Source organism: Sus scrofa, chromosome 6 (genome assembly GCF_000003025.6).
Source record: "Sus scrofa isolate TJ Tabasco breed Duroc chromosome 6, Sscrofa11.1, whole genome shotgun sequence".
Taxonomy (NCBI): domain Eukaryota; kingdom Metazoa; phylum Chordata; class Mammalia; order Artiodactyla; family Suidae; genus Sus; species Sus scrofa.
Window position 1 is genome coordinate 89,051,261 of NC_010448.4, and position 21,327 is coordinate 89,072,587.

Below are 21,327 nucleotides of genomic sequence, written 5' to 3' on the forward strand. Positions count from 1 at the left end.
TTGTTACTCCTGAGCCACAAAGGGAACTCCCAAACTTGTAGTCTTTTTAAATGCTTGTATGGAAGTCCCCTTCATGGCTCAGTGGTTAAAGGTACCTAACTAGGATCCATGAGGATGTGGGGTTGCCATGAGCTGCCATGTGGGTCGAAGACACAGCTTGGGTCCCACGTCGCTGTGGCTGTGGTGTAGGCCGGCAGCTACAGGTCTGATTCAACTTCTAGCCTGGGAACCTCCATGTGCTGTGGGTGCGGCCCCAGAAAAGGCAAAAAAATAAAAATAAAAAAATTAATGCTTTTATGTAAAGTATAATGCATACTGTCCACTAACATTGCCAGTGATGTGGTGCAGGTGGGGAACACATGCCTGAAGAGGCACTTCCACATCTTACCCTGCTTCTTTCTGCATCGTTTGGGCCTTTTACAGCCATGTATACACCACATTATTGCATTTGTAAAAAGCGGGGATAATACTGCCTGCTTCACAGACTGTGAGAAGGGTTTTTTTTAAAAGATCCTACAGGAGTTCCCGTCGTGGCGCAGTGGTTAACGAATCCGACTAGGAACCATGAGGTTGTGGGTTCGATCCCTGCCCCTTGCTCGGTGGGTTGGCAATCCAGCATTGCTGTGAGCTGTGGTGTAGGTCGCAGATGCGGCTCGGATCCTGCGTTGCTGTGGCTCTGGCGTAGGCCGGTGGCTACAGCTCCAATTCGACCCCTAGCCTGGGAACCTCCATATGCCGTGGGAGCGGCCCAAGAAATGGCAAAAAGACCAAAATAAATAAATAAATAAATAAATAAAAATAAAAATAGTATTTAAAAAAAAAAAAAGATCCTACAGATACAACTCCTTCCAAGCTGCCTATGCAGAATCCACCCTCTCCAAGCATTCGTTCCCTTCTTTTCTCTTCCTCTTGCCTGAATCTGTGTGGAGTATCTTTGTTGCTACTTGTAACTATTTGTCTGTGTATATTTGTGCTACAAGGCCTTTTGTATATCTCTCTCATTTATGGACTGAGTGGGTTTCTGTGTGTGTCCTTTTTGTATTGGTGGATGTCTGAGTGTCTGTGTATCTGGGAAAGTGAACATTTGTGTATCTATGTGTGTCTGGGTGTCAGCCTGTCTGTGTATAATTAGGTAGTTTCTGTATCTGTGTGTTTACATGTGTTTCGACATCAGCCTGTCTTAGAGTACCTGGCTGTTTATGGGTGTCTAGATGTGTCAGTGTGTATCTGGGTTTGTTCGTGTGTGTGTGTGTGTATTCATGTACGTGGGTATGCCGTTGGGAACTGATGTGCATGTGGGTCTCTCAGCCTGTGTTTGTGTCTCAATGTGTTTGTGTAGGCCCCTGTGCGGGTGGTGGCAGGTGGAGGGTGTCCCTGAGAATCCGCACCCAGCTGTTTCCCTCTGATCATGGGCAGGGAGCTCTGCGCACACATCTTGACCTCTCCCCCAGCTTCCAGAAGGCCCTGACTTTGGGCACTTCCTTCCCAGCCTTGCCCTTGGGCACGGGGCCAGCCATGCTGCCCAGGACTGATGGAGTTGGTGTATGTAAACACCTGGAAGCCCCACCCAGGGGTCTCCTACATAAAGCCTTATCACCTGGCAGGCCTGGCCGGTCGTGACCTTGTTTGGGGGGGCAGGTGAGAACCGAGGAGTGACCCCTCTCCTTGGAGAGCAGTGAGTCCTGTGGATCTCGGGGTCAGGAAATCCTGGCTCTCTCAGCCTAGGTCGGTGTCCATCTGGCCGGCTTCTTGTGCTTGTCAGATGCAGCCAGACAGCTGAGAAACAAAGCACATCTCCATGGCAACTCGCCTCCGCCTTTGAACTTGGGCAGTTCGGTGGTTTTGTGGCCCCTTCTTCAAGCCCGGCACTAGGATGGGGGTGGGTGGTAAGGATGAGTAATGAAGCTTCTGTGCATGATGCTGCAACACCCCACACATCCCAACGCACTCCAGTACCTCCACATACCCCTTTTCTAGGTGAAGTCACATGTTCAGATGGGGAAACTTGTACTCAATGAGGGCAGGTGTCTTACCCAAGGACACCCATCTCAGTAGGACTAAGATGAAAGCCAGTTTAAAAAAAAAAAAAAAGGAGTTTCCATTGTGGCTCAGTGGTTAACAAATCCGACTAGGAACTGTGAGATTGCAGGTTTGATCCCTGGCCTTGCTCAGTGGGTTAAGGATCTGGTGTTGCCGTAAACTGTGGTGTAGGTCACAGACTCAGCTCAGATCCCGCGTTGCTGTGGCTCTGGCGCAGGCCGGCAGCTACAGCTCCGATTAGACCCCTAGCCTGGGAATCTCCATATGCCGTGGGTGCAGCCCTAGAAAAGACAAAAAGACTAAAAAAAAAAAGAAAGCCAGTTTAGGCTAATTTTTTTTGGCAACGCCCACAGAATGTGAAAGTTCCTGGGCCAGGGATCGAACCTGTGCCACTGTTGCACAACAACCTTTACCCACTGCACCACAGGGAACCTCCTAGGCTAACAAGCCATTAAGCTGGGCTGACTGGATAACTCATTTCTGTGCAGACCTCAGAATAAAGCTTCTCCTGACATTTTAGAAAAATAAATTCATACAGATAAAGCATTGCCTGTATCCATTTTTTTTTTCTGTCAAATAAAATTTAGGTAGCTTTTGTTTGAGGGGGAAAAATAGAAGTTCCACAGCTAAAAGAAAAAGGTTGAAACCCACTTTTCTACACTGTGTAAAGCTCAAAGAGTAACAATCTGATCACAGAATAACAGGTAAATCAGGAAGCCTGGAACACAGAGCTGGTGCTCAGGAGATAGTGGTTGAAAGAATGCAAGGAATCAGAATTCATTCCACAGTGGAGACTGGGCAGTGGCACAGCAACCTCTCCTTTCTCTCTGTCTCCCCCTCCTCTCTCTTCCCTTCCCTTCTTCAGCTTCCTAGGAACTGGCAGCAGCTCAGAGCTGGGAGCCCACAAGACTTTATCTCACCACTAACACCTTAGGCATTAATGCAACTCTCAACCCAGCAGGGAAAATGGGTGGAATTAGGCTTGGGGCCTGATTCGAAGAGATGCTGGGAGGATCAAAGAAGATCTCAGCAGGGAGGTTGTTTGAAATGTTGACATGCTCCACAGATGCCAGGAGTCACAGAGTAGGGGGCATAGGAATGCCCACTGTGGGGATGAGACCTGAAGAGTGCCTCCCATCCTGGTTAGGGAGGAGAGAGGTGGCAGGCATTAGACACAAGGAACCCCTTTCTATTTTCTCTTCCCAATGAAAAAGATCAAAGGGTAGATTCTTTTTTTTTTTTTTTTTTTTTTTTTTAGGGCTGTATGTGCGGCATATGAAAGTTTCCAGGTTAGGGGTTGAATTGGAGCTACAGCTGCCAGCCTACACCACAGCTCACAGCAATGCTGGATCCCCAGCCCACTGAGCAAGGCCAGGGATTGAACCCGAATCCTCATGGATACTAGTTGGATTCATTTCTGCTGTGCCATAGTGAGAACACATTTTTTTCCCCCCAAGGGTAGATTCTTAGTTCATTCTGAAACAGAAACCCCTTTGAGAATCTGGTTAAAGCTATGGCTCCTTTCCCTGGAAAAGACACATACAGGTGCAGTTGAAGTTAAGTAAAACATTCTGGAGGTTCCTGGGGGCCCAGCTGTGGCCCCAGGATAAATACCTTCCTTTTCTAGCATCCTAACAGCCAATCCTTGAAAGCAGTGGGGGTGGGGCAGGGGTACAAAGCAAGTGATCAGTAAGAAAACACACATACAGGGGAGTTCCTGTTGTGGCTCAGTGGGTTAAGAACCTGACATAGTGTCTGTGAAAATGTGGGCTTGATCCCTGGCCTCGCTCAGGGGGTTAAGGATCAGGCGTAGTTCTCAGTGTGGCTGGGATCTGCTGTTGGCCTCAGCTGTACCTCCCCCTAGCCCAGGACATTCCATATGCCACAGGCAAGGCTGTAAAAAGAAAAGAAAGAAAACACACACACATGAATACAAATCAATTTGATTTTTAAATTAAAAAAAAATTAAATTTATTTATTCAGAAAGTTATTATTTTTTGGCCCACGCCTGCAACATGTAGACGTTTCCAAGGCAAGGGATTGAACCTACACCACAGCAGTGGCCCTTGCTGCTTCAGTAAAAATGTTGGATCATTAACCAGCTGCACCACAAGGGAACTTCCCAGAAATCAATTTTTTTTTTATTTTTAGGGCTGCACCTGCGGCACATGGAGGTTTCCAGGCTAGGGGTGGAATTGCAGCTACAGCTGCTGGCCTACACCACAGCTCACAGAAACCCCAGATCCTCAACCCACTGAGCAAGGGCAGGGATTGAACCCGCAACCTCATGGTTCCTAGTTGGATTTGTTTCCATGGCACCACACCAGAACTCCCCACAAATCAATTTTAAATTCCACCTCTGCCCAGAGGTTCCTGTGTGCCTGTTGGCGAGTCACTCCACCTCTCTTTAGGCTTTCTTGTCCATAGAATAGGAGGACTGCTAATCTCTCAACATCTTCAACTTGGCAGAAATGCTCCGCCCTCCTCAGGTCTAAGAACTGAGGAAAGCCACAGGTGCTCCGGCTTGTGCCTGTGTGCTTTACAGGCTCTTTCCCTTCCTGCTGTTCCCTGTAAAATGACAGAATCTCAGCCACACCTTGGCCTAGCTGCCCAGTCTGGAGTCTGGGTGAAGGCCAGGCCCAGCAGAGGACAAAGCTGGAGCCTATGGGAGGCAGGTCTTCTAAGGGAGGGGGGTTTGGGAGTGTTGGATGGTGTGAGGGCAATATAGGGTGGCCTTGGGATTTTCGGAAACATAGGAAGCAAAGTTGGATGACTTTAGGGGCTGTTGCACCAAGCCTGGTTGTTGCTGGTTCCTCCTTGGGGATACACTGGCAACTTCCTGCCAGATCAGGTGACAGCCTGGCTTCAGGATGGACTTTGGATCCTGCCTACAGGGGCTGCTGGGAAGTTAGTTTTCTTCACTGCCCAGAGGGAGAGCAAAGAAATGGAGCTGAGCTGAGCAATCATGAACACAGAGAGCAGAGTTGCAGGCTAGCCCTTCCCAGCCAGCCAGAGGGACTCAGAAGCACACCCGTCCATTAGACCAGGGGACAAGAAGGAAAGCTTTGCTGCTGGTCTGAGGGTGGCTGGAGATGGGAGGCGAGGATGTCTGGGTGTTGAAGTTAGGAGCAGTGAGGGGAATACAGCCCTGACCTCTCCCCACTCCCCTTTCCTCTCCACCTCCAAATCAGGGGATGCAGTCTATGAGTTGACTCCTGAAGGTTGTGGTTAGAGGGAAGCCTTCAATGAAGAATTACATGAGTCACTGGTAGGGCCAACTTCATGGGCCTAGTCACACACGGCCTTGCTCCCAGAAAGGGCCATGCTTGGCTGAATGCTCTGCTGTTGCCTTCTTGAAATTTTTAATAATTTTTGAACAAAGGCTCTGAATTTTCATTTTGCACTGATTGCTGCAAACTGTGTAGCCAGTCCTGGCCACCAGGAAGAAAGGAGGGGCTGAAAGGGTTGGTAGGGGGCAAGACTTCCCAACACTCCTCTCCCGATCACCTCTTCCAAAAGCCAGAGTATTGGAGTTCCTTTCGTGGCGCAGCGGTTAACGAATCCGACTTGGAACCATGAGGTTGCGGGTTTGATCCCTGGCCTTGCTCAGTGGGTTAAGGATCCGGCGTTGCCGTGAGCTGTGGTGTAGGTGGCAGACGCCGCTCGGATCCCGAGTTGCTGTGGTTCTGGCGTAGGCCGGCGGCTGCAGTTCAGATTCAACCCCTAGCCTGGGAACCTCCATATGCCGCGGGGAGCGGGCCTAGAAAAGGCAAAAAGACAAAAAACAACCAACAAAGCCAGAGTATGTCTCCCTCTCTCCTCCCTGCCATGCATCCAGATCATCCAAAAGGCCAAGGCCCTGTGCATCACTCTTTCTCCAAGTCTCAGGCCTGCCTATAACACTCTGCCTCTGATACTCACCACCAGAAGGAGAGACAGGGCCCTTAGGGCTAGTGCTGAGCTGGACAGAGAGCACCACGAAGGCCCAGGGTGATCCCTGTACGTGGCACAGTGCCTGACCCAGAACGGGAGCTCTGGGATTGAGGGATGGGACTAAATGAATAGTGGTTAGATGGGAAACTCAGCCCAGCAGAGACAGTGACCTACCCAGCTGCCCAGGTCGGGGAGTGAGTGTCAGTGATGGACCAGGTTTTTCACAGCTGACCCCTTGGGGGCCACTCAGGGGGCTAAGGTAAGTTAGAGAGGCCACACTGAGCACCGTGATCATTCTACAATATTAGGGTGCGTGTTATCTACACGACTCCAGGGCTGAGTGGGCTGGCCGAGGACCAGGAGAAAGCTAATTGGCCAGGGTCAGGTTGGGTGATGAGCACAAATTCTAACTGGTGGGGTGATCACTTGGCCCTTCTGGGAACCCAGAGAGGGAATTCAAGAGGTCTGAACCCATAGCTGGCCCCTAGGGCAATTTCTAGCTCCTGGGGACCAAGCAGAGATAAGACCTAGATTGCTGGTCTTAGCTCTTCTGCTGCTGACTACCTCTGGGCTCTTGGGCAACCACTGTCCTCTCCTGGCCCTTCTGTGCTATGGGGCTATCACTCCCTGCCCTGCTTCCCTTCTAGCTTGTGGTGGGATCAGATGATATAAAAGTGCTCCGTCAGCTACGGTAAATAAAGAGCCAGAAGCATGGAGGAAACAAGCACAGCAGTTTCCTGATTCTTAAAGGCTTCCTTTCCCTACCAGCTTCTTCAGTCACACTTGCCACCTGCAGAGGATCTCAAAGCACCTTATAAAGCTGTGTCTTCAAGTCCAAGATCAGCTCTAATTCAGGCTGAGCACCCCAATGGAAAATCTAGACCCAGGCAGGAGTGCTCTGGGGACTCACAGCCTGACCCAAGGGTAAACTGAGGCACGGCTCTCCTCATTTCCAGGCACCGCAGGATGAAGCTCCAACCCAGGAAGCATGGGTCCCAGGTCCACACCAAGGACCGATAGAGGCTGGGGGGAGGATGTGTCGAGGGAGGAGAAAGGAGTGAAGGAAGACTGCCCAGTCACCAGATGGGAGAAAAAGGCCCACTGCCGGTCCCAGGTCTCAGGTGGGTCTGAAGTCTGTCTATAGAGCAAAACCTCCAATACTGCCCGAATCTTGGAAACATTCTCAGGATTCCCAAGTCCCAGAAAACGAATTGCAGAACCCCCCATCTCGACCCGAACCACACTCGGGACAGCGAGTTCTCTTGGGGTCCAACCCCAACATTTCTCTTCCTCCTTATCCTGAGCACCCCCACCCCAGTCCCCGGACTTCCCTCTCCGGACCCAGCTCTCTTCAGTGCCCACTCCGGAACAGAACCTCGGTCCCGCCCTGCGACCCCGCCCTCTCGTCCGGGGCCCAGTCGGACCGTCTTCCCTCCGGGCCCGACCTCGCCCTCCCCAGCTCCCGAGCCCCCGAGCCCCCGGACCGGGTCCGCGGACCAGGAGGAGGCGGGGAGGGGCCGCCGGCAGCACCGCCCCCGCCCCGCGGCCGCTCCCTCCCGGTTCCGTGCCTCCCGGCCTCCGCGCCCCGCCCGCCGCTCCGCGGCCCCTCCCGCGCCGCTCCCGCCGCCCGCCCGCTCGCCCGCTCTGCCTCCGCCGCCCAAACTTTTCTCCGGGCGCGTCTCCCCGCGGCGGCCGCCTGCCCGCGCGCCCCCGGTCCATGGGCGCCCCGCCGCAGGGGGCCTGACCCCCGCCGCCAGGTCCGCCCGCCGCGCCATGGCGGCCCGCGAGCCCCCGGCCGCACCTGCGGCCGACGAGCCGGGGGGTCCCGGCGGTCCCCCGCGCAGGAAGAAGTCCCGCTCCGGCGCGTCCGGCCTCCGCCGCGCCTTCAGCTGGCTGCGGGGCAAGCGGCGCAAGAAGAAGGCGGCGGGAGCCGAGGGTGCCGAACCGGCCGCCCCCCGGGCCAAGAAGGCGGACGACAAAGCCAGAAGGGCCAAGGGTAAAGGCCGAGGTAAGGCGGCCGGGCACCTGGGCAGGCGCCGGGCGGCGCCCAGGGTGCGGCCAAGGTGACGCCGCTGGGGGTCCGCGGCGTGTCGGAGGGGGGTGACTCCTAGGCGCCGGTGCTGGGGAAGTGAGGAGCCCAGGGCTCAGCCCGAGCACCCTTCCTCTGCGCCGCCCCGCCCCCAGAATTTCCCAGACTCAGCCCAGCTCTGCTCTAGTGGGAGGGGACCCTCCAATTGGGGCAGGGATCCCCAGGCTTAAGCAGGAAGTGCTGGCCGCCAGGCTCTGGGGATGGTGGGGCAACCCCTCCTCCCCCAGCTCGCTCGGTTTCTGCCCTCTGCTGAGTCAGGGGGTCAGAGACTTGACTCTGGCCTGGGGCCAATGGGAGAGGCAAATGGCCTCGCATCTCTGGTGGGGGTCCCTCTGGGTCTGGAAAGTCGACCGGACTCAAAAGGTGGTTTAGCCTTGGAGGTGGATCTGGGTTTCCATCCCCACAAAGGACCCAGCACGGAGCACGACAGGCATTGGGTTCTTCACAGTGTTAGCGTTTCCTATCTGGCCCCCTTCACCACTCACCTGGGCCAAACCGCAAACATCCACCTCCTGGGGTGGTGAGCTCAAGATAGGAGCCAAAGGCCTCTCCCACCACTCCTTCCCCCAGCCCTGGTAGAAACGTGTCGAAACGTGTCGAAAGTGTGCTTGCTGGAGAGGGAAACTGAGGCCCAAGTTAATGGAGAGGCTGTACCTGGGTGGAGGCTGGGTACTTGAGACACTACAATTAATCCCCTGCCTCTAGGCGCCTTCCACCTGATGGATGGCAGCCTGAGGGGAAGGGTGGCTGACCTGGCCCATCCCTGCTGGGGTCCGTTTTCTTCTGGCCACTTGGCTTGGTCCTTCCCTCATCTTCCTCTCTGTTTCTGTCTCCTGTTGGAGAGGGAGGGAATGAGTCTCTGCTAGAGGGTGGGGCTCCCTTGGGGCCTGCTGTCCTAGGAAGTCTACTTTGCCTGTGCTCCTGCTGCATTGCCAGAGGTGAGGAAATGGCGGTGTACGTCGGGCCCATCCCATTCTGCCTGTGTTTACCCTCCCAGTGTCCTTTAACCGCCTCCTCCTCCGGAGAGTTAGAAGGAACACTTTAGGGATCAGGAAGAGGGTGAAAAGCCTCTTGTGTGATTGCATCCGGCCTGATCTTCCTTTTGGATCTGCGCCCTGCTCCCCTTCGGTCCAGCCACAAATAGAAGTTGGGTGCCGGGGCTGAGATGACTGGGCCAGGCCCTGAGGGAAGGTCTGTGTGAGAGGTCTTTCCAAGGGCTCTGTAGCCCCAACAATATCTGAAGCCTGTCCCAGGGCTGCCCCTCTGAAGTCATCCTCCTGTCACTCAAGGGGGCATGGGTCAGAATTGCAGCAGAATGGATTGTGGTCAGACTGTCAAGCTTGGAGACAGAAGGCTAATGGTATATCCCAGGGCAATGGACCCTTTCCCCCTGGGAGACCAGCCTGGAGGCAGGCGCTGGAAAAGCTGACCCTGTAGGTGTCTGCTTAGGCAGCCTGGGTTAGGGGTCACTGGGTCAGTGGTAGGCCTCCGCCTGCCTTGTGTTTGGTATTGGGTAGCACTGGGCTTTCTGGGCAGCAGCCGGCCTGATTTGGGCCCACGTGCTTGGACAACACCTCCCTGCCTCTGGCTGCTGTTTCCCCAGGTCTGGGGGTGGCCCCGGGTACGTCTGGAGGAAGTCTCGCTGCCTTTTGCTTCAATCTCCTATTATTCCAATTGTTTCCTTGTCACCTGCCTGGCCAAACTTCTTTTCTGTTTATTAAGAGAAATAAATCTGATCTCTCTAATCTCCACTGGCACTGCTGGTCAGGAAGGGGAAGCCCAAAGCAGGCTTAACTCTTTCTGGGGAAACTGTTTAGAATGGAGATTGGGGGAGATGGGGAAGAGGCACACATAGACAATTCCTGGGAGGTCAGGGGTCTTTGCTCGGGGAGGTAATTATCTCCCCAACTCAGATGTTGGACCAAAGAGCCATAGATGCAGGTCTTGGCTCCCCTAATCTGGATACCCTACTATAAATGGGAAAACTGAGCTTGGGATAGATTTTGAGCCTCTGTCTTCCAGGACTCCCCTGCTTCCTCATTGCCCTGCATAGACTTAGAAAGGAAAGAGAGGAAGTCTGACATTTATTGATTATTTTTAATGTGCCAGGAGCTCCGCATCCATTATCTCATTTGCACCCATTTGCAGGTGAAAGGACTGAGGTTTAGAGACAGTGAGCAATTGATTTGCCCACCTGGGATCTTCTGCCTCCAAAACTGATCCCGCTTCTATATGGTTCTCCCAAGGACATAGATCAAGGGGTAAGGCTTAAAGATCTTCTCATCCAGGGAGTTCCTGTCATGGCGTAGCAGAAACAAATCTGACCAGGAACCATGAGGTTTCGGGTCCAATCCCTGGCCTTGCTCAGCAGGTTAAGGATCCGGCGTTGCCGTGAGCTGAGCTGTGGTGTAGGTCACAGATGTGGCTCGGATCAGCCTTGGTGTGGCTTTGCTTTGCTGTGGCTCTGGTGTGGGCCGGCAGCTGTAGCTCCGATTCGACCCCTAGCCTGGGAACCTCCATATACTGCGAGTGTGTCCCTAAAAAGCAAAAAAAAAAAAAAAAAAAAAAATCTTCTCATCCAACCTATTCTACAGAAGGGAAGAGGCCCAGAGAAAAGTGAGGGAATGTGTTTGTGAGAGTATCAGAGTCAGACAAATTAATGAGAGTTCACATCCTGGCTCAGCAGTTGGCAAGCCCCATTAACACTGGGCAAGCAAGTTCTCTGTGGCCTCACTTATTCCATTACTGTCTCTGGAAGACGGGGGACCTTCTCATTGGGGTGACCCTCTGGCTGGACATATCCTTGATGAGTCTGTGAACTTTTCTGGCTCTCCAAGATTCTCACAAGAGAGGATGTGAAAATTAGATGAAAGTGAAGTCACCTCTGTAATGTAAGGGGTCACTATTATTGTTTGTTGAAGCACTTGAGTTGTAAGGACCCAGTCTGGAAGGAATGGGCTCTGAGGCTGATAGGACAAGCCCTTCCTGGGCCCTGGTCTGCCCCTCATGGGCCATGTGACACTGGCAGATTATTAACCCCTCCAGGCCTCAGTTTCCTTATCTGTAAAACAGAGATAACAAAGCCTGGTTTACAGGGGTGTTTCAAGGATCAAATGAAATAACAGACATGTAAGTGTATTGTCAACTGTGGAGCACGGTCTGGATGGCAGCAGGTTGCTGCCACTGTGATGCTGAGGACGTGGGCATTAGCTAAGTCTATCCTGATCCATGTTTGGAAAACAACCCACTGGTTCCACCTCAGATACCCTTGATGATGATGGTGATGGTGACTGAGGGGGATCCACAGAACGTGGAGTCTTACCTTTGTCCAGCGGAGGGCTCAGGCCCAAGAAAAAAAGTAAAAAACAAAACCAAGCCAAAAAACAATCAGGAATCCATATTTTACAGAAATATCACCTGGACTCTAGACAAGTATGTGGGGAGGAAGTGTTTCCAGGACAGATGCCAGGACTGGAGCCCGGCAGATAATCAGGGGAGGCTTCCTGGAGGAGGTAGACAGAGTGTGGAAGGAGGGCAGGGTGCTGGCTAATTTAAGGGGAACAAGAGGGCTGCTACGCAGCAGATGCCTGACAGGCATTTTCATGAATGTCTTTCTTTGCTGTCCTCACAGGACCGCAGGAGGAGGTCAGTCATTACTATTTAGATGAAAAAATAGGCCCAGAGGGTGGAAGTAAGTTAGTCAAGGTCACTCAGCTTCATTCATAGGAAAAAGACAAATTCCTTACTGTAGCGTCAGGCACTGTTCAGGGTAACACACATACTTGGGACAAGAAAGGCGAGGTTCTGGCTTGCACGGAAGTGGTGAACACAGCGGGGCAGTGACAGAGCCCCCCAGCCTGCCTCCAGAGGCCACACTCTCCAAACAAGAGAAGATGAGGTTGGATGTGTTTCTTTTTTTTTTTTTTTTTTTTTTTTTTTTTTTTGTTGTTGTTGTTGTTGTTGTTGCTATTTTTGGCGCTCCTCGCTATGGAGTTCCAGCTAGGTTGAATCGGAGCGTAGCCACCGCCTCGCCAGACCACAGCAACGCGGATCCGAGCCGTGTCTGCACCTACACCACAGCTCACCACGCCGGATCGTTACCCACTGAGCAAGGCAGGACGAACCCGCCTCATGGTCCTAGTCGGATTCGTACCACTGCCACGACGGAATCCTGGATGTGTTTCTGACTCTGGGGAGTAACCGCTGCAGAATCTTAGGACCAGTTTCCGGAGAAGGAATATACAGCTTCCTTCAGGCCAGTGGGGAGGGGCTGGGGGTGGGGTGGGGGTGGGGGTGGGGATGGTTCCAATACCCATAGTGAGAATTTAGCAGCTACCCTGTCAGGCTCAGCAGATTTAACCCCATGAACTTTGGCCACTCACTCAGGAGAGCTGTCCTTGGCATGGGGTTATGGAGAGACCCTTGAGTTTGGGTTCTGCTTTGTCAAGTCCTGTCCCACTCTCCTTGGCAAGACACTCCTCAGTCTTCACAAAGATGGAGTTTAATGGCTCTGACCATTTTAGAATTCTGTGTGTTTGAGAATGGGCTGGAGGAGCAAGCTGGGAGGGGCTGGGGACCTGGGGGTGGGAGCTGTGTTCAGGAAAGGAGAGCCTACCTTTGGCCAGTGTGACGTTGGGACCCAGTGGCCTGAATATCTGACCCATAAGGAAGGTGGGTGAGAAGGAGGTGGTGTGAATAATGCCAACTCTCCCAGTTGAGGAAGGGGCCCGTATAGCTCTAAAACCAAGTGAGGACCCAAAGGCACTCTGGTTAGCGGTCACTTTGCCTTTCTGAGGTCAGGGTGGTATGTGTTTGCCTGTCAATAAACACTCCATGTATTTCCACATTCTCCACTATTGCATGTGCTGTTCCCACACCTAGGATGTGCTTCCCTTCCCTTTTCTATCCAGGACTTATCTTCATAGGTCTGGTACAGCATCATCATCTATGTAGTACTCCGGGGAAATGACAGCCCCCAGACTCTAGAACAGGGTGTTTGAGAGATGTGGAGTTGGACAGGCTAAGCTTTTCCTGCCACCTTCTTCTTGGGGAAGGGTATCTCAGTGTCTTTCGCCTGGGGCCTGGACTGATGGGATGTGGGCAGGGCTCCCTCTGCTGTGGAATACATCCAGTTGGGGAGTGGCTCTCATAGTGGAGTCTAGTTTGGGTGTACCTCTGCCAGGTCCCTCTGAAGGGATGAGCATTGTCTGCCTTGGGTCCATATGGGAGAGGGGGTCTCACCGATTTATTCCACCAATACTTAGTAAGTATTTACTATCAGGTACTAAGTACCTATGGTGTGCCAGACCCTGTCCTGGGGGTGAATGAAAGACAGGGGCCCAGTCCTCATGAACCTCACAATTTGAGGCGAGGTAGCAGACACTGAACAAGGAATTAAGGGTCAAGAAGTGTGGACCAGGGAGTTCCTGTTGTGGCTCAAGGGGTTACAAATCCAAGTAGTATCCATGAGGATGTGGGTTTGATCCCTGGCCTTGCTCAGTGGGTTAAGGATCCAGTATTGTCATAAGCTTTGGCATAGGTCACAGATGTGGCTCGTACCTGGCAGCTGCAGCTAGACTGGGAACTTCCATATGCTGCAGGTGCAGCCCCAAAAAAGCAAAAAAAAAAAAAGTGTGGACTAAGGAGGGAACAGAGTGATACCTAAAGGAGGTCAGAGATGGCTTCCCCAGGAGGTGACACTTGAGCTAAAATGGAAGGATGAGGGGAAGCTGGGGTTGAGGGATTTGTAGAGCTGGAATCAGGGAAGGTACCTGCTGGGACCAGCTGGCTGTTGAGTTCAGTGGGGCACAGGGATTGCCATACCTCACTGTTTTGAACATCCTAAGGGCAGGAGCCAGGGTGACAGGGCCTGGCACTAAGTGCTTTTGGGTGATAGGTGAATGATCCAGTGTTGGCAGAGCACGGGCATCTCCAGATCCTAGCTGCTCAGAAATGATGGCCTGAGATGTCACAGGGAGCCTTCGTGGCACATACACACGGGCAACTGAGGCTCAGAGGAGGAAGCGGCTTGCTCAGGGTCATACAGCCAGCCAGTGTTAGAGGCAGAACAGGAGCCCACACCTGCCAGGTTGGCCTCAGCTTCCCTGCTCCTTTGTTCTGACTTCAGATGGAAAATCCCATTCCAGAGAGGTGCCTCTAACAGGGGTGGGAAGAGAGGAGCAGGAAGCCGAGGCCAAGAAGGCCTCATCCATCCCCTCCCTTACCTCCGACACCTTCAAGGGCCTGTTCCAGCTGCCTCTCCCTCCTCCTGGAGGCCCCCCAGTCCCCACCCATGGCACGCGGCCCAGGTTCTCCTGGAAATCCCCCTCAGGCTGGGGGGCCACCCCCCACCTCCTGCCCCTGAAGCAGGGCTGCCAGCAAGGGTCTGCTGCTTTGGGGGTGGCCAGAAAAATCTACATTCCGTTGTCTGCAGAGGGCGGGGGCTGTCACTCACCTGCCCCTTGGAAATTCCCCTCTCCCCAACCCCTCAAAGCAGTCTCAGCTGCTCCAGGCCTGTCACATGCCAAAGAAAACTAATGAGAGGAGGCATTATATATAGTTTAGGCCGCAGTGAATGTGGTCCGGTGGGGGAGCAGGTATACACACCTCCACCTGCCATCTATAGACCCCATGGCTACCTCCACCTCAGTGGCTGACTTGGGAAGGAAGTAGGTAGAAGCAGCTTCCTTGGGTGGGAGGGATGAACTCTTTGTCCACCTCCTTCAGTATTATACCCCCCCCGGATTCAGCAGCCTAGCCCTGGTACCCATTCATCCATGGGTGCTCTGTGCTGGCATGGAAGGGAGATGGAGACAGCTTAGTCTGCCAAGGTTTAAACCCTGGATCTTCTGGCAAAGTGCATGCTTCCCAGGAGGCTGCTGGTGGGGTCTATTCTAAGTAGGGCCTCCTCTCTGCTTAAGGACACCCTTTCCTCCAAGCCCCTAGCCTTTACTACTATTTGCCAGGAGGGTCATGAGACACTCACTTGTTTGCCTTATGGTTCCAGGAGTTCTGCTCCATGCGCCTTCCATACCACCTACTTCTTCCCATCGGTCTTATCTCAGGCTCTCCCATGCACTTGGTTCATGGTAGTACTCTTCCTCCTGGATCCTGGAGCCAGCACACGTTGCAGTGAAAGAATGGAGGACTGGGAGAGTGCCCTGGGCTCCCTGCCTGTGCCTCTTCACCTCCATCCGTACTCAAGTGCCATCATCACTATGTCCACCAGTTTCTGTTCAACTACCTCAGCCCTGTGCTGAGCCTGGGGCTACCAAGAGAGGATCACTGTCCTAGAGGAACTTGTTTTCAGGTTGGAATGGGGAGGTCGTGAGACAAGTGCTGGGATGGTGTCACACAGGGTGTTGGGGGAGCCTGGAGAACTGAGCTGGGGGAGGACACTGTTGAGCAGGGCTTTGGGGACCAGGCAAAGTTGGAAGAGAAAGGAGCTTGTGTGAGGCCTGGGGGCATGGCAAGCAGTTTTATGTGGCTGGAGCTCTGAGAATGAGAAGGGTGTGGTCAGAGATGAGGCTGAACTGGTGGGCGGGGGCAGCTCCTGCAAGGTCTCCTGTGAAGGCCAAGGCACCCGCTGCATGCCAGACAGCCTTCTAAGCTCTTTGCATGCCTGTCCTCTCAGTTCATGCCAAGGGATTGGGACTTTACCCTTGGCTTTTCTCTCTGCTTCCCCATACCATCTTTCCCCTTTATGGGCCTCAGGGTCCCCACCTGTAAATGAAGGGAATAGAGCTAGCAGATCCCTGAGACCTCATCCAGCTCTGACATTAGGACTCTCTTGTGCAAAGCAGGGAGCCTGGTGTGCACAGAGTGCTATATAGTGTATGCTCAACAACTCTTTTCTGGGTGGGTGAATAAAATGCAAGTCCCTAAGGGACTGTACTGTTGTCAACCTCAGTCTCTTAGCAAGAGACCCTTAGGGAGGATGTGGATCAGCTTTAACTCTTCCATTTTGCAGGGAGGGAACAGGGCATCTTGGAGCTACTGGGCATAAGTGTGGTGTAGGGGAGGGACTTTTCCAGGTGGCAGAAGGCCAAAAGGGGATTAGAACCCAGGGCTGTGGAGTCCTAGCCCATCAAACTGTACACCATGATAGCTCTGGTTGGAGAGACAGCAGAGTGATGATGGAAAAGGAGACTCACTGCCCTGATGTGGGGTCCTGGGCAGGTCCCTGGAGGCAAGGACACTTGTAAGGGGCCTGGAGCAACCTGGAAGGCTTTCAGAAGAGGTGTAGCTTGGCCTGGGGTTTGAAAAACAAGGACTTGTATAGGGGAAATGAGAGAGGGGCACATAACTCCACAGATGCACATAGATGGGTGGTTTCATGTATGTTTACCATATGCTCCATTATACCCCCCCATGTAGTTATGGGTATATCAACAGACAGTTGTACAGTCATACTGATTCACAAAAACACATGCAATTACACAGTCTTAGAGACATTTTCACTTATATGCACACAGGCAGACTGCTATACACTTAAATACACAAAAATCACTGATATTGGAGTTCCTGTCGTGGCTCAGTGGTTAACGAATCCGACTAGGAACCATGAGGTTGCGGGTTCGGTCCCTGCCCTTGCTCAGTGGGTTAAGGATCTGGCGTTGCTGTGAGCTGTGGTGTAGGTCGCAGACTCGGCTCGGATCCTGCGTTGCTATGGCTCTGGGTAGGCCGGTGGCTACAGCTCCGATTCGACCCCTAGCCTGGGAACCTCCATATGCCGCGGAAGCGGCCCAAAGAAATAGCAAAAAGACAAAAAAAAATATATATATATATACATATATATATATATTTAAAAAAAATCACTGATATTCAGCCACCTCTGGAGAGAGTCACAATTACATAGGCAGAGACACAAAAGCACACATCCAAACCTATGTAAACAAACTCAATTATATGGATACAGGCATGCAGTCACACACAGATGATTACACGGAGAGGAATCCACACATTCAGGGTCACAGATACACAACTACACAGCCACATTCAAACACACAATTACAAATGCTCAATTACATGCCCTCATTCAAGGTCATACAGAGGCAAAGGCAAAGTGAAGGTGTGGGTAGCCTGGAGCAATGGGTATTGGAGTCAGTCTAGGTTTGAGTACTGGCTGTGTAGCTTAATGCCTTTTGACTCTGGGCTAATCATTTGACTTTATGGAACCTGTTTTCCCATCTGTAAAGTGGGGATGATAAAAGTACTTACCTTATAGAATTGTTTTGTGAATGAAATGAAGTAATGCATGAAAGCAATTATCACAGTAAGTACTATATAAGAGGGTTCTAACATTTTGAACACCATTACTGCAGAAATACCGTCAGACAGATATATTTGTACAAACAGAGATAGGAGATACACAGACCTGTGACACTCACGGGGTGGTGGTGGGTGGGCCTTAGCAGCAGCAAGGCTCCAGACCTGGAGCCCGCGCCCCTAGTTCTCCTGGTTCTACAGTCCTGAGGCAGCTCCTGGGCTGGGAGAGCGAGTGATCCGTCGGCCCCACCTGGACAGGCCCAGCCTTTCCCAGAGCGTTCTGGGCGGGGCGGCTCAGCAGGTCTCCCAGGTCCTAGGAGGGGTGGAGCCAACGGGACGTGCGCCAGGCCCCGCCCCCCTACCGGTCCCGCCCCGGCCCGGCCATTGGCCGCAGAGCTCGGGGGCGTGGCCGAGCTGGGGCTGGGGGCGCCTGCGGTGGCCGCCCGCGCTTCTCTCTGCCTCCCTCCTGTGGCTGCGGGCCCGGAGGCCGGGCTGGTTGGGCTTCTCTAGGGTTCCCGCGCCGGCTCCCGCGCCCACCATGGGCAACTCACACCACAAGAGGAAGGCCCCCAGCGGCCCCCGGGCCCGCAGCTTCTGGCGGTTCGGGCGGTCGGCGAAGCGGCCGGCAGGTAGGGGTTGGGAGTGGGGGCGGGGCAGGCGGGGAGGAGGGTCTCCCAGCCGCAGCCGCCGCCGCCGCTGCTGCCCCCTCCCGGGGCTTGATGGGTGTGAGTGTGGGGGGGGGGCGGGAATCCCCCGCACAGACCCCACCCCTCACATGCACACAGAGGCACATGTACGCACGAATACCCACGGGCAGGCACGGGTACATGTTCAGAATTTACACGGTCACATACATAACACCCACTCCGATGTACCGACATGCAGAAAAAATCATATACACATTCACACCCACGCCATCGCTGTGGGGCTCACAGATCCTGTGACAGGTACATATACCTATGTATATGGTTTACACAGCCACACGAGCTACACCGCACGCGCAGATTCAGACACAGCCATGTAGGTACAGTTGTCCAGCGTCTTAGGCACACGTATGTACACACAGGTTCAAACTATACAACCAGCCAGGCTCACACTTAGGCTCAGAGACAGACCCTAAAGCACTTATACACACTTGTTCCCCAGGCTTTAGCCCCCACTGAAAGGCTGAAAGTTTGCAGGAGGGAGGGGAGACAAAGGTGGAGGGGAGAAGCAGGAAACAAGGGGCTGGAGACTCGAGCCGCCTCCATCTGGCGTGACCGGGAGTCGGACTGGTTCTCTGGGCTCCCTCCCCACCCCCATCCGCTGATGGCTCTCTCTGTCCCCCTTCCCCCCAGCCGCGCTCCCCGTGGTCGCTGCCGCATCTCTCCCCCCTTTCAGTGCAGCCACCCAGCTGGAACGCAGCCCTTCCCGGCGTGCTGCGGGATCCCTCCGCAGGTCACATTCCGTCCTCTAAGGGGGGGAGGGGGCAGAATGGGGAAGGCCTCTAACCCAAGCGCTGTGGGAGCTCGGATTCCTGGTTTCCCCCAGCGGGTGTGGCGGTTTAGGGTATGCCCAGATACTAAAGGGAGTTGGAGGAGGGCCTGACGAGAGTGTCTAGTTCCTTCACCTGATGAATCAAGACATGGGGTAGGGGCAGGGACGTCGTCCCCCCCCCCCCCGCCCCTACCCCCACCCCGCCCCACGAGATAAGGGGTCTCCAACAGAACTGAGTATCTGCTGGTCCTTGGGATTGAGAGAATCCTGGAGAAGGTGGCTTGGGGCGCTTCCCAGCTGTGGTGGGAGAATCCACCCATGTCTACCTAGGGTGGCCCACATTCCTAGAGGTTCTGAATTGAGCCTGATGATCTCATCCCTCAACGCAGAGGTTGATAGAAAGGGCCGAAGCTGGGAATTAAGGGGTCTGGGTTCTCATTGTGGCTCTGGTATGGGCTCTGTGACCTTGAGCAAATTGCTTTCCCTTCTCTGGACCTGGCTCCTAGAGGAGGACCGTCTGTGAAATTAGGGTGGCTTAGCTTAGGTTTCTTGGGACGCTTCAGTTCTGGCTAGCCATTTCATAGTTAAAGAGACTGAGGTCTAGAGAAGGTGGGCTTGTCCAAGGTCATTGCCTGCAGTGCTTTGAAGATTAATCATGATTAGTAGGAAAAGGGTTAAGTAAATTCTGGTAGGCTTTTTGAGGCTCCTCCTAAGATGTGTTGATGAGAGCCTTCTGGATCTTCATCTAGTCTCCTTGTCCCAGTAATCCTGAAATCCAGGCCGTGCCCACCTGTCTCTCTTCTTGGAATCTGCACTGAGAGGGTGGGGCTGGGGCTGGGGATCTTCATCTGCCACTCTAATCTGATGGTTTCCTGAGAACTAACTGTGGGTCCAGACTTGTGACCATTTGTGGTGGGGGAGAGAGAGATTAAGAGGGCTGTGTTTACAGTCTTTTGCCTGCTGGTCCTATGGAAGTGGCCTGGGGCTTCTAGCAGCCCTTGTGCTCTTTCAGTTCCTGCTGGAACTCAAGGGTCAACCAGGCTTTACAGGTGTTCCTAAAAAAAGAGAAAGCAGTGTCAAGGCAACACAGAAGTAAATGTGGGGGCTGGGGAATGTTCTAGGCTATATATTAAAAGGCCTTTGGCTTGGGGTCAGTTTTAGAAAACTAGGGAGCTGGTCTCAACTTGGTCGTTGAAGTAACTGTAAGGTTGGATTTAGTCCTGAATTGTGGATTAAACGAGAGAACCTGGGCAGGGATGCATTTCAGCTCTGGCGTATGGTCATGAGCAAGGGCATGGGGTTGAGACTGGGTATGGAGGTTGGAAAGAAAAGTAGTTGAGGCGTCTTCTTTGTGCTTGGGAGGAGAAAACGTTCCATTGTGAAATGCAAACTTCATTCCCTTGGGTTTTACTTCTGCTGAGGCTTCCCTGGACTCAGCCTTTGCTGTCACAAAGGCTTAGGAATGGGACTGGGGCTTGAGTGCTTATTTGACTGGTCTGTGAAAGGATGCGGAAAAGAATGCAAGGTGAGCAGAGAGACTGGAGTCTGTAGGCCATAGGGAGCCAGTGAAGGTGTCTGAGCAGGGGAGGAGCTACTAAAGTGGTGTGTGGAAGGAAGATGGAAGGTGCAGGCTGGACAGGTTGGGGGGTGGAGTGGGGAGAGTGGAAGCTCATAGAACAGTCTGGAGACTGTTGCAGTAATCCAGGGAAGAGGTGATGAGGTGAGGGCTGGGAACAGGGTGAGGGCTGTGGGAGTGGAGAGGAGTGGCAGCTGCAGAGACACTGCCAAGGAGGTGGCAGAAGTGATAGGACCTGGGGTTTCCAGATGTTGAGAGTAAGGGCCAGAGAGGCTCTCTGCTTGAGGCTGCTTGCCTGGGGGATGGTAGCAGAGATAATGCAGAGATAAACGCTAGGCTAAACCCTTTACATTGATTAATTCATTTGTCCTCCAACTGTCTTTAGAAAGCTCGAAGCTATTATTGCCCCCATTTTACAGATGGGAAAGCTGGAGCTCAGAGAAATGAAGTCACTTGTCCAAGGCGATTCAGCAAGGAGGTTGCTGAACAGGGATTCAAACCCAAGCCTGTCAGATTCTGAAGCCTGTGCTCTTAATCGTTTTAGGGACAGATGGGTTTTCTCATGATGGAGGGGCCTGCAGGTCCTCTGGACAAAGAAAGCCTGAGCCCTGGGGGATCTGGACTCTGTAGGGGACACAAGTGGAGGAAGCACTGTGGTGGAGGGGCAGGAGTTGAGAGCTAAGCATTTTTTTTTTGCCTTTTCTAGGGCCGCTCCTGCGGCATGTGGAGGTTCCCAGGCTAGGGGTCTAATCAGAGCTGTTGCTGCTGGCCTACGCCAGAGCCATAGCAATGCCGGGTCCTTAACCCACTGAGCAAGGCCAGGGATCGAACCTGCAACCTCATGGTTCCTAGTTGGATTAGTTAACCACTGTGCCATGACAGGAACTCCAAGAGCTAAGCATTGAAGGCCCCAAGGGCTCAGAGGGAGCTAGCTGTTGGGCAGTGG

The 21,327-nt window shown here is 53.2% G+C and overlaps 1 protein-coding gene across 1 annotated transcript in view; it reads left to right on the forward strand.

Moving 5' to 3' along the window:
• KIAA1522 (KIAA1522 ortholog) overlaps positions 7,597-21,327 on the forward strand; it is a 28,984-nt gene continuing 15,253 nt past the window's right edge. The window contains 1 exon segment of the mRNA XM_021095815.1: positions 7,597-7,981. Within this exon segment, the coding sequence (XP_020951474.1) occupies positions 7,747-7,981 (235 nt within the window). The 5' untranslated portion in view covers positions 7,597-7,746.